The 13,609-nt window shown below is 33.8% G+C and overlaps 1 protein-coding gene across 1 annotated transcript in view; it reads right to left on the reverse strand.

The window, feature by feature from the left end:
- Positions 1-300: 300 nt before the first annotated feature.
- The window catches only part of LOC145685258 (phenoloxidase 3-like), a 116,382-nt gene continuing 103,073 nt past the window's right edge, over positions 301-13,609 (reverse strand). The window contains exons 11-13 of the mRNA XM_081757624.1: positions 8,423-8,561; positions 5,662-5,876; positions 301-1,118 (exon numbers count right to left, since the gene is read on the reverse strand). Coding sequence (XP_081613750.1) covers positions 909-1,118; positions 5,662-5,876; positions 8,423-8,561 — 564 coding nt within the window. The 3' untranslated portion in view covers positions 301-908. The remainder of the gene's footprint in view (positions 1,119-5,661; positions 5,877-8,422; positions 8,562-13,609) is intronic.

The raw sequence follows: 13,609 nt of genomic DNA on the forward strand, positions 1-13,609 counted from the left end.
TATGCTAGACAAAATATTATGAAGAATTGAATTTTATAATCATGTTAATAAATCAAATCACAATTACATTGTTCATAAGTTTATTATTTATTGTTATATTTACACAATTGAACCCATATTTATGCAGTGTTTTCGTAAATTTTGTTTTCTCTTATCGGTAAACCTTATAATGGAATTACACTAATTTTCGTTCTTTTCCGTTAATCGAAAATTAGAAGACCGGTGTTACCTTATTTTAGCTAAATTTGTGAATATGTGGAGAAAGAAAATAATTTAATATATTGTACTATCATAACATTTAATATCGAATTTTTATTTCGTTTCTGAAAAGCACAACGAAATACTAAAGCAGATTAATTTGACAATGTATTAATTCCATTTTGTAAATAACAAACTATTGGTCCTTTAAGAGAAACGTATACAAGCACTGAAAGTTATGACCAGATCATGGATAAGTGACTATCGAAGAAAACCAAATGTTATTGACACAACAGTGATTCTCTTGCGTTTTGAGAACAGTTGGGAATATATTTGATGAAAGAGGTAACAGCCATTCTTCAAACTTGTTAATGATATCGATAACGTGATACATTCTCTATTGACTGCACATCAAACAATTGTTGATCTTTCGGGACTTAATGTAAATAAGTTGACATTAGTTTTTTTACGTGAACCTCCTGCAATTTCATTTCTTAAGTGCTTCAAAACCTCACAATTATACTCATTTTATTGACGACAGTTGACAAAATGAGTTTTTAATGGACGAAAAAGGCAAGCATAAGAGTTTACATTGAGCCCTGCAAATATATTGTATTGCATTATATTAATAATATAACTATTTTTCAGTTAAACATTGAGGAAGGGGAGTAAAAGTTAGTATCACATTTATGTCAAATTTGATCGGAAACTCAAGCGCTGAAGCCGTCAAACCTTACTGAAACATCTTGTACTATCATATTTGGCAATAAGAAATCGGCCAAAGTTATTGATTTGTTACTTGGAAGGCGATCGAAAGGAAATCCCATTGCTCGTGCATCTGGATACATCCCGTCTGGAATACCACAATAACTATGTGCTGGTACGCACCCATAATCTGGACCATTAACCTCTTGCTCGACCTGTAATCCAAGAATAAGGTAAAAAAAATAAAATAACAATATTACGGATACATATTTCACAATTATTTCATATGTCCACGTAAGTTATGGGTCATAAAATTTTCAGCTTAGTAATTTAAACAAAAAGAATTTTCATTTTTTTAAATGTTGAAGTAAAAAAAATAATAATGACTTCCTTCATCAATTGGGAAACATGCAATTCCATTTTAACATTGGTTCAAACGTAACCTAATAAGAAATTATGCCGTTGTAATTATGAATAATAACGGTTGTAAGGAATCTACTTTATTCTATGGGTTTTTACGATTTACGAGTTTAATTCTAGCGATCACTGACCAAAATCCCATGTGATCAAAACGTTGCAGCTCACTATGTGGGTGAAACTAAATCGCGTGAATCAAATATTGTTATGCCGAAATTCCTAGGCTAAAATCTCGTCAGAATAAAATTTTGCCAATGATAATCTGGAGTGAAAATAATAATAATAATAATAATAATAATAATAATAATAAATCCTTAAAACACATTTTTCCGAATACGCTCACTTTATATATCTAGATGCATAAAAATTGACGAGCTCCTCAAAATATAAAATAAACCGAAATTAATGATAATATCATCAATCAAATATATTTAAGTTAAATAATTTGATGATAGTAAACCTAGGGTTTTACATGAAGTTAACAATATAAGCCAGAAATTCGAATATGTCATGACTATGTTAGATAAAGAGGAGCATAATCTCTAGGGGGAAATCAGAATAGATGGTTTAATACGGGAGATCACACAGGGGTCAGATAGAAGAAAAGGAAATAGATAGGTGGGCGTTACAAATGGGGAATAGGCAATACCTATATACAGAATATATCTATATACAGGCCCTAATATACAGAAATACTCATTCTTGATTGAGCGTACTCAAAATAAGTTTTTAAGACTTCTTACACTTAAAAAAACAAAATTCTATCCAAAATTTGAAAGCTACATTAACCTTGTTGAAAATTTTAAATTTGAAACATTAGAACTCAGGAGAAGAAATATTGATTTATTATTTTTACACAAAATCTTTCATGGTAAAATATACTGTCCTAATCTTAACGAACAAATATGTATCCAAGTACCATACACTAAATGGCGCACTGCTTCGAAAAATACATTTTTTTATATGACAGCGAAAACAAACTTCTTAAGCAGAACTCCTATATGGAGAGTTAGTGCAACCTACAACAGGTTAGTTAAAGAAAATTTCAACCTGGATGTACTGGCAATGGATGTAAGTAGTTTTAAGAAGTCTATTAATTCTGTAAGACAATTATTACCAATAGCTTTATTAATCTATATAATCTGTGTAAAGTATATACTATGTAACACTGTAATTAGGCCTGCGCTTGTTGTGTTATATATCAATAAATCAAATCAAATAAAAAAAACTTTGCCAATAGAATCATATATTTAAATAATGTTTCCATAGAAGCTGTTCGTTGAGAAATATGTTCCATATTATTATTATTATTATTATTATTATTATTATTATTATTATTATTATTATTATTATTATTATTATTATTATTATTATTACTATTATTATTATTATTATTATTATTATTATTATTATTATTATTATTATTATTATTATTATTATTATTATTATTATTATTTGTGGTTCGTAATTAGCCCTAAAATGTTCGCCCGAGGACTCTCATTCCACAATGAACGAAGTTAATTTACTAGCACGGAAATCACTCATCTCAATTCTCGATTTCCATACCTAAAACAATAAACTACTGTATATCAGAGTACAATTGCACTTCCAAACGTTCACTATCATTAGAAATATTAATTTTTACAATGTAATTTATTTTTATATTTCACAACATACAGTACTTATTTGCATGCAGAGTGTCAGTCCGCAGCGACTACTTATGAAAAATAATTGTACACGCTGCAATAGCAATGTAAATTTTTCTTTCGCTGTTCTTGCGGATAATCGAAACTACATACATTATACATATCCATACATATATATATAAGCGTGTTTCAAAACAATACCGGTACTTCCATACACAAAAAAATGTAGAGGCTATTTGATTACGCGCATATGATTTGAAGTACTCACCAACTACCTTTATACAAATTGTTGCGAAAGTATCGAAGAATTCTGAAACATGGATATTTGGATAGGGTACATACTAGCTCCTGAGCGAAGTCTTGAACCGACTATGGTAGGTCCCATAGTTTTGGAGCTATTCACCTTTAAAGTTCATTTTCTCATGTTTTCGGCAGCCTATAACTCCGAAATGAAACATTTGCGCATCCAGGTTGGTCTATACATTTTGTCTTATTTTGGTGTTAGGTGGATTGTCAGTGTTGTTTTGAAACATCTTGTATAATAGATGAACCAGAAACACCTTTGGAGTTGGCAGTCTATGATTCCGTGCCAGTTGACTTGCCCAAACTTGCCTTAATTTGGCCTTAAACGAGAACTGGATTAATTGCCTTAACTTGGCCTTCATCTCCGAACTTTAGTACTAATACGTCGCTTTAGACATGAGGATTACAAAACCGATGAATCCGTAAAAAATTTAAGGGAAAGAATGTTTCGAAGGTTGAAGACGAAAATAACGGGGTTGCATTGTTCCCTGAAATAGGTGTGTAAGGTGTCTATGTAGAGATTTCTTTGTATACTTAATCAAATAAAAGCATGGTCAGGTCAAATAAGAGAAGAAATTTAAAAAATAATGGCCGTCCAAACTTTCGAAACATTTATAACTTCTACAATTATTAATCGATCGGAATGAAAAGTGATCCAAAATTGCATTTTGCTATATAATAGTCGAGGGTGAAAATCGGAATAATCCATGGACAAAAATTAAGTTTGCAACAATATGTGTTTATGTTCCATATTGTTTGATCTGTTTTCCTATAGTGCTTTTGCACAGAATATGACCTTGTATTTTTGTTCACAAATAACTTCTCTGTTCCTTTGGCAATGCAATTAATACATTTTCATATAACCTTTTCTTATTTTCTACGAACTAAACACATCATACATTTGCAAGTAATATCGCAATTTTGTTCTTCGTGTCAAAGGAGTTTGCTATTTCTTAAAGCCCCTATTTTTTCCGGCACCAGGTAAAAGATACACCACTCACCTCAACATACAACACCAGTTTTATTCGCTTTGGTGCATCATTCGTAATATTCAAATGCAATTTTCAAACATATTCACTCGCAACAACCCCGACAATCCACAAAATATCAGAGCACCAGCTTTCCACTTACCCCTCGATATCACCGGAACGATTGAGATCGAGGGTTTTCCTCTCTATTGAAATTCATTGCTCACAAAAACACTTCGATTGCGCATAAAATGGTCCATAATTTTGTGTCACACTTGAGTCGGTTTCCTTGTTAGTAATTTTATTTTTCACTCATTCTCATCTACTATGCCGACAAAAGCTGATTAACGGCATTGGCAGTTGGGATGTTCATCTCTACAATGAACACTATGTATCTGACACTAATGATGATCATATTTTTATTTATTTTACAACTTCCCCATTACCTACTTATGTGCATACCGATATACGCCATTATTACAAACACCGTATACATGGAAAAATATTAACGGTAGAATTAAATTATATGATTGAATTTCATGTTGCCACAAACCTAAGTTGTGGCTATCAAAGTCGGTAAATTTGGACCTGACGGTTGAAAATACCATGGTATTAATAAGTTGCTTATTCAGGCAAACATTACGTCAATTATTAGATAAGTTACAATTTAGATTTTCGCCGTGTTATGCTGTTCAAACTTTATTGTTCCGTCCTAAAAAGAAACTTTTTGCAAAGTTGGCGATTTTGGAAGGAAATGAAGTAAACCATGGAACTCAAAGAAATTGAATTATTCTTAGTCATCAAAAGTTACTATAGTATATATTAATTTATGTAAACCTCTCTACTCCAGACATCCCAATGTACCCCAATGATAGTTTTAAGATCTTACTGCAGTCGTTCTCGATATCAGCATGGAGGAGGTCAGAATTATTATTCCCAAATGTGAAGACATAAAGTATTAGATTTCGAGAGAAATAGAAGATCGTTGAGGAAACAATATATTTACAAAAGTAGAAAAATATTAATGTATGTTTTCTAAAACTCATTCTGTTTCTTTTTCATCATAATGTCTCAGCATCATTCAATAACCTAAGAAATAAACAGCCATGTAGGAAAATTTAAGCTAACAGTTTCAATAATTTCTCATTCTATCATAATTAATTACTTCTTTAACTGTCGTGAACACATTTTTCAACATAAAATTTTCATCCTCGTTACTACGACCAGAAACCAGAAATTTGTTCCCGTCTGTCTCTGATATCCGAATGCTGCAAAGTCGTGAAAATTTTGAAATTTATCATTCACGATTGTTATAAGAAGGAGGTCCTGATATTCAGAACTTCAATTTCCTACAATTAAAGATAATCGTATAATACATATATGCTCTTTATATGTACGGGTTATTAATAATGTTCAGTACTTACACGATCATATTCATAATTTGAAATCATGACAAAGAGTTCAGCATCGAAGCCTTCTGGAGTGCCTTTCGGAATCAGAAGATGCTGTGGCCAACTGCATCTGCAATACTCAACGTTGGAATTTGGGTTTCTGATGTTTTCAAAGCTATCCTCAATTGGAACAGCAACTGAAGAATTAATTGACCTACGCTCAATCACTGTAACGGTATTCGCATTCACTGAAAGAGAAAGTAGGGAAGAGTTAATTGTAGTGTGAAAATCTGTATCAATTGCCCATATTACTAATAAGTTATGTATCTATTACATTTATTATTTTTATTTATGCAACGCTAACTTCAACTATAAGTAAAGCTAGAACAAAATTATAAGACCTTTCAAATAAAAGATAAAACATCATAACGGTGTAAGCAACCTTATAATGTAAGTTTATAAAGGACAACTCCACACAAGAAAGCTTATCTGCTAAAGTGATGTAAACAGAATAATGTTACGTTGCCCCTGATATAGTTGTTTATATTTACATTCTTTCTAAGCAAATTATGAGGTCAAACAATGAATATTCAAATATTCGTCGTAACATCTCACAAATGTTTTCCACAAATCTATTATTGCTGTGAGAAGGACGAGTACTCCTGATAGTATATATATATATATATATATATATATATATATATATATATATATATATATATATATATATATATATATATATATATATATATATAGGGTGCTCATGCATCAATGACGGAAAATGCGGGAGATGAATCCACAGGCAGAAATAAGCAAAAAATGTCATATGAACATTGGATGAATCTGAAATGTCACCTTACGAGGCGGCAATTTGCATTATCGCAAGAACGGAGAGAAGTACGAATGTAGGGTCAAAAGATATCAAAGGAAACCCCTTTCGAAGAATCCAATTATGCATAAGTGATGGCGAAACAGTGGCGGCGCCAGAGGCGGCACAAAGAAAGTGAATGAAACATGGAGAAAAGTGAATAATTTACACTGAACAATTGTAGGAGGGAAGTTACATGAAACATGCAGCGACAAATGTTAGTGAACAAAGGCAACAATGGCTACGCTGTAGGATCACTATCGGAGGCGGAGTGTAGGAATACAATATCTTTGTAACGGAAAGAAATAGGAATGTCGGTTCAAAAGATATCAAAGGAACCCCGTATACGAAGAATTCAAATATGTATAAGTGATGGCGAAATAGTGGCAGCTCGAGAGGCACAAACGAAGTGAATAAATCGAGCACAAATGTGAACAATTTACACTGACAAACTGTAGAAGGGGATATTACATGGAACATGTAGCAACCAATGTTAATGATCAAAGGCAATAATCGCTACGCTGTAGGGACACTATTGGAGGCGGAAAGTAGGAATACAGTATCTGTATAACGGAGAGAAATAGAAATGTCGGGTAAGAAGATATCAAAGGAACACCCATCCGAAGAATCCAATTATGCATAAGTGATGGCGAAGCAGTGGCGGTGCAAGGGACACAAAGAAAGTGAATGAAACGCGGAAAAAAGTTCTAGCACAGATGTTGTTCCGGATGAGGCATTCACACGAGATGGCATCATAAATGCCCATAATGGCCATCGATGGGCACCTAACAACCTGCTGAGAATTGTAGAGGCGAAGCATCATCAGTTTTGCAATTACATGTGTGGGCTGGTATTATTGATGACAACATTGAGACACCACTTCTTAACACAGCGATTGAACGCAAGCTCCAGTTTCTGACCTAGGGCCTATTTATTCTGCTTGAAGTCGTGCCAAGACACGACAGTGTATGTTGTTTATGTATGATGCCATTCCTGCCCATTCATGTCACATTCTTCGTTCATATCTGAACGAAACATTTCCACGCAGGTAGATAGATCCTGGTAGCAGACGGACATGACTCCCACGCTCACCCGATCTGATTACCCTAGATTTTTTCCTGTGGGATTACGTGAATGGTCTCGTTTATACATGGCCCGCGCATGGCATTGAAGATCTTCGCTAGCGTGTGTGAGCTGCATTTGCCACACTACGGCAAACGCCAGCGTTATTGACAAAAGTCAGAGAATTCTTACGTCATCGTGTAACTGCTTGTCTCGAAGAACAAAGAAGACATATTGAACACCTTCTGTAGGACAGAATAATCTTGACCACAGTAAGTAGAATACCTCTTGTTTTTACAGTACACTGGGTCTCATCCTCCATACGTGTTTTGTACGATTTGAACATTTCATCACTAACAAGGTTACATCTTATATTGAGAGTAGAATTGCCCAATCAAACAATGTGCAATCGATAGAGGAGTGAAGAAAGGTGAGAAATCCAAAGTTTTACGGGCCGACACCCAAATACACAGGAAATACGAATCTAGAATCATGTGAAGATAGCAATGCTAAAGATACACTGACACAGAAAGAACTTCAAAATGATTAAAGTAATCAAAATGACATTTACACAACTGTATAGTAAGCAAACATTGTACCCACATCATTTCAGTTTTGTCTGTTTTGTGTGTATGCCTGGCTTCCTTTACACAGATAAGGGCCACCATCCACAGCCTCTTGAAATTTGGCTTTTTCGCGATTTTGGACGGCCCTAGCTCTGAAACTATGCACTTTTCGCCATAGATCCATTTGAACTTTTTCTCTTATTTTGATGTGAGGAATCATCTCTTAAAGTTTGTCCGTACAGTTCATTAACACCCTGTATATTAGAATAACATATTTCTTCAAGTTCATTTTACTTACACGTATAAGTGAATTTATCAAGTTCAATCATTAAGTCTTTCTGATCTTCAAACCGTAAGCGACGTCCATTTCCATCGTATTTTGGTGCCATAAAGATACGAACAGTTCCAACTAAGTCTTCGTTATTTTTATTTCTAGCCTGAAAACAATAGCTACATTACAAATCATGACACACAATATCGATAAATATGTTAACTTACTATTACTCTCGGTGGTCGCACATTATATGAATAACGTCCCATTCAGATTGCTGTTTACCCATACATTGATTATATCATTACATGAAGAATACAATCAAGTTCACAGACCATTCTCTGCGTCTAATTCATATGCACTGGAGCATCAACACATTAATGGATAACAATTGAAATAGTCAGAATCCAGAAAAGATCAGAAGATAATTAAATGTATTCAGAAGAATTTTCTCTTGTAGTCAACGAGATGAAGTTCTTAACAGGATAGTCGAATTTGAACGTACTTGGTTTACGAGAACCAACGGCGCTAATATATTTTTGGCATTAATATAATATAAAATTGGATATTGTTGTACTTAAAGAAATCCACACAATACTGGTTTAATGTTTTCAACACTGCACATATCTCGTGACGAATTCTCTAGTATCTTAGAAGCATCTTCTTGTTTCTTGTCTATTAAATTTCCTTTGTTCTAAAGTAAGTATTACCATGTAAAGAAATTATGTGTTAGTTGTTAGGCAACAATGTAATAAACCAATATAGAAATTTAAAAAAATAAACTTATTTCATTAATATGTCTTGTATAAGTTATCACAGTCAATAGTCGCTATTGTAAACAAAAGTAGCAATGATATGATCTGAGAATATAACTGGATATTAGTATTGAGACTCATTCCGATGTTCAAGAAAGCACGCCTAAGCATCGTCGGCAATATGAATTGACGTAATGTTAATTGAAAAATTAACTAATTGACCATAGAATATATGGCACATTCAGTCATGTTAATCTTTTTTGTTCAAAGTGATGATCTTAGTTTATTTTCCACCTGATACAACCTGTGAGAGGCAATGCAAGAAGTGTCCGAGTACACTTTCAAGCTGCTATTAAGAATACAAGTCTCAGAATTATACATGAAAATTAACATATCGCCACATACTTCTAATATATATATATATAAGCGTTTCACGGCAAGCCAAGACTGGTCACTGACTAACTGAAAAAGACTAATACTTTTAGGATTTCCGTCTCTTCTCATATCACTTTGCGTATTGCAATTTCTTTCATGTTAGGGGGCGCGGTGCCTCAGCAGTAGAGCGTTCACCTCCGGTGCTTTGGGTCCCTGGTTCGATCCCAGCTCGCGCCGTGTTGACTTTGTGGTGGACAAACACCTTGCTCGTGGGTTTTCTCGAGGTTCTCCCGTTTCCTCCCACTTTCTTCGTTCCACCATTTCACTCATCTCTCATCATCACCGTCTCCTTTAACCTAACCGGCGTGACCGTGGGACGTAAAACTTAAAGATTTCATGTCATTTCAATTTTTTTCTTTCATGTTGCATCAGAATATAATAAAAATAGAACGACCCAAAGAGTTGAAAATCGTAGAGAACCATCCTTCTTCAGCCAAACGTAGCAAAGTAAGTCTGTGAACTGTAACAGTAGAGAGATATTTCGAAGTAATGCTATTGAATAAAGGTAAAATGAAATGAAATGAGATCTTTGAGTTTTCGTCCCACGGTTATGCAGGCTAGACTAAAAGAGACGGTGATAATAAGAAATGAATGAAATGGTGGAATAAAGAAAGTGAAAGGAAACCAAATAATGCCGAAGAAACCCAAGCACACGGTGTTTGTCTGCCACAAAGTTCACTTGGCGGAAGCAGGGTTTGAATTCGGGAACCCATGCACCAGAGGTGAACGCTCTACCAGTGAGCCACCGCGGTCTCTTACTGAATAAATATATGTACAATTTTCTACAAAAGATGAACATCAACCTTTATTTGAAACGACCTACACTCTTATTCACAATTGTAATTTTATCAAGCAAATCTCATTTTCTTAAGCCAATTTAGAGCATTATTTGTAGTCGACGTCTTAGAATTTTCTATGTAAGGTCAGAATATGAGCTTCTTAATCGAAGTGAGAAGTTATGACTTTTGAACTTAAAAACACTACGCTGAAGACTTAATGAAGAGGCCTTGTAGATTTTAATTACAGTTACTGCATAACATTGTGAGGTATAAATAATATGAAAATTACATCATATAAATTATTACCATACCCTTGTCTTCCTCCCAATTAATCTCAGAGTGCAAAAATAAGTCAAAATTGAAGCATTTCCACGAATGACGCTGACAGTACAATTAAGTGAAACTGAGAAAAGTGAAGAAAACTATAGTATGCTTGTTATATACAGAATGTTGAGTGCAGAATTTGCCAAGTGTCATATCTTGCATAAAAGAGAAACGATCTTTTCATTGTATATCAATCATGTTGTGCAGAGAATAATTCCATTTGGAACTGAGTAAATTTGAAATTGTATCATTCAGCGTTACTCGCAAGAATGCTTCAATTGATATAGTAAGTATCTTATTGTATTATTTTTCTAAAGCATTCTTTTTATCAGTTTTAAACTTTCGTATTTGATTACTTTTAAAATGACGAATTTAAAAAAAATTAGTTACAATTTTCAGCAATTTAATATTTGCATATGAGCAGCTTGGATTCCAAGTGGTGTAACTACTCCAAAATTGAAATTTTCCAGACGGGAGCTTTGAACTACAACACCTCATATAAATCGCATCAAGAGAATGTTTTCACTATCAGTATAAGAAAAATCAACTTCATAATTATGTATTGGTCGCAGGTGTAAGAAAGAAAATAAATTTCTCACCTTATGTCTTTCATTTGTGCTAAATTTCAAGTTCGAATATCTGCAAGAAGTACCCTATGGGTTCTAAGTCCTTTCAAGAAATGACGTAAAACTATGTAATTTTTCACTTATGCCCTTAAATTTCCTCCATCAAGTAGGAAATTTTGAGTTTCCAGACTGACTCATTCCCCACAGACTGACGCACAAAACCTACACTTGTGAGAAATTTAAAATTTACGTGCTATATTCAGAGTCGCCTTAGCGACATAATAAAGATTTAACAAAAATATGATAATAACTTCGGTCGTTAGCAAAATGTTTGTGAGGTTACCTTTATATCGAAAAATACCAACCGACATTTTATTTCGGAGGATTTTACGAAAATATTGAGAGAAGTCGAGGTAAAAATGAGTAATTTTATTTTATCTTGACTTATTGTAACGCTCATAGGCAACATTTCAGTATACTTATGACTACTCTGCAGTGACTACACTGTAAAAAATGAGGTGTTGAAACAGCACAAAGTGACTACCACTTTACCGTGTTACTTGTGTGTTAATTCACCACCAAGACATCGCCTTCCGAGCAGGGTTGAATTCAGGGGGTAGCCCGGGGGGAATATCCCCCCCGAAGAAAATTCATTTCTCCCCGGAGAAACTAAAAAAATTTCGGTCACAAAATGTAGAAATTACTTCACCCAATTATTTGCTTTCTTTCCGTGTACGTGCAGACGAAATCCGATCTCTCAATATACATATAAATGACGCAGAACCATTCTATATAAATATTAAACATGTAACATCTAAGATAGAACACCAAATAGTCAGTAAAACTTGTATTTCTTAACTCTATAACCGAGTTTGGCAGAACATGAAATTGTTAACTGTTGAAGAAAGGTTTGTATTTTAGTAGGTACTATACTCTCGCCCTATATTATATATTAGTAGGTAGCACTAGCACAGATTGAGATAGGAAAGGAAAGATAGGGAAGATCTTTCGATCATTCCATATGATCTGTGATGTCAGCAGATTTCAGTTCTTGAAAATGTACAGTTCTTGCATTATTTGAAATAGAGCGCCTAAATCCCATTTCTCCCATCGGAAGTAACAGACGTAAATGTTTTTACGATTGTTAAAGTAAACACACTTTTCTTTAATTAGAAATAATTCAGTTAAAGGGTGAGATTCAGAGTGTGTCATTTAGAGGGATCAGGAAGGAACAGTTATCCCTCCTTGGTTAGAGATTTATAGAGAATTTATCAATATGATACAGTATATGAGTAAAAGATTGCTATTGAAGGTGATGAAGATCCTGCTCAGTGCCGTGCCATGGGGGAGGGGCAAGTGGGGCGACGGCACCGGGTGCCGAAGTAATGAAGTAATGGGTCTGTAAAATTCGGGAGGGAAACAGAAAAGAAAAGGAGAAAAGAAAAACAGGAATGAAACGCGTGCACATATATAAAATGAAAGGAAAAAGGTAATGAAAAGTGCTCCAAATCAAGGAAAAGCAGGGTTTACTTTTTAAAATTTTCTCATGTTTCACGGCTGGTCTGTAGACCTCACTCATATATACGGGTGTCATCGTATACTCTCGCGCCAAGCGCTGATTTTCCACGACACGGCACTAATCCTACTGAAGATTTCGTAAACTAAACTATTGATGCAGTGAAGAAACCAAGGCTAATATGCTTGATTTAGAATCAGAAGTATGAGAAAGGATGATAACTTTTTGTTAAGATATTCCTATGTATGTTTGTTTTAGGACAAAAAATATTTCAATTAATTTAAATTTTTTTAAAAACTTCTATATTGGTAACAAACAGTAACTACTGAATATAGGAAATAATAGTAAAAATAGTTACTGTAAATGGCAGTTAAAGTTTAGTGTAAAATATTTTTGCCAGTCTTTATTTAATGTTTTAGATAAAATTAAACGATTGTTTTTTTTAATTATAATCTCTCATTGAATATTTAGCAGCAATTAGTATTAATCTCAATATTAGGTAAGATGTGGATATGAATGGAATTGTTAAATATGCTGCTTTCTTGCAAAAATACAGAAAAACAACCCTTCTCCCCCGAGGAGTTGACATTCCCCCCGGGTGAAAATGTCTGAATTGAACACTGCTTCCGAGTGTATCAGAAATAACTCATTACTACCTGATAGAATTTGCAATCGTATTTATCGTTTAATTTGAGCAAAGCTTTGCGAAATATTTTGGTACTTATGCCAAGTAACTAATAATGTTCTATGTTTTCTGTAATCGGTCACAATAATATTGTTATAAGCGTGTGAATCGTCTAACAATAGTTACACAGGCAACAGTTCTGCCATCTTATGTT

The sequence above is a fragment of the Thermobia domestica genome, chromosome 5, assembly GCF_964235325.1.
Source record: "Thermobia domestica chromosome 5, izTheDome1.hap1.1, whole genome shotgun sequence".
In the NCBI taxonomy this organism is placed as follows: Eukaryota; Metazoa; Arthropoda; class Insecta; order Zygentoma; family Lepismatidae; genus Thermobia; species Thermobia domestica.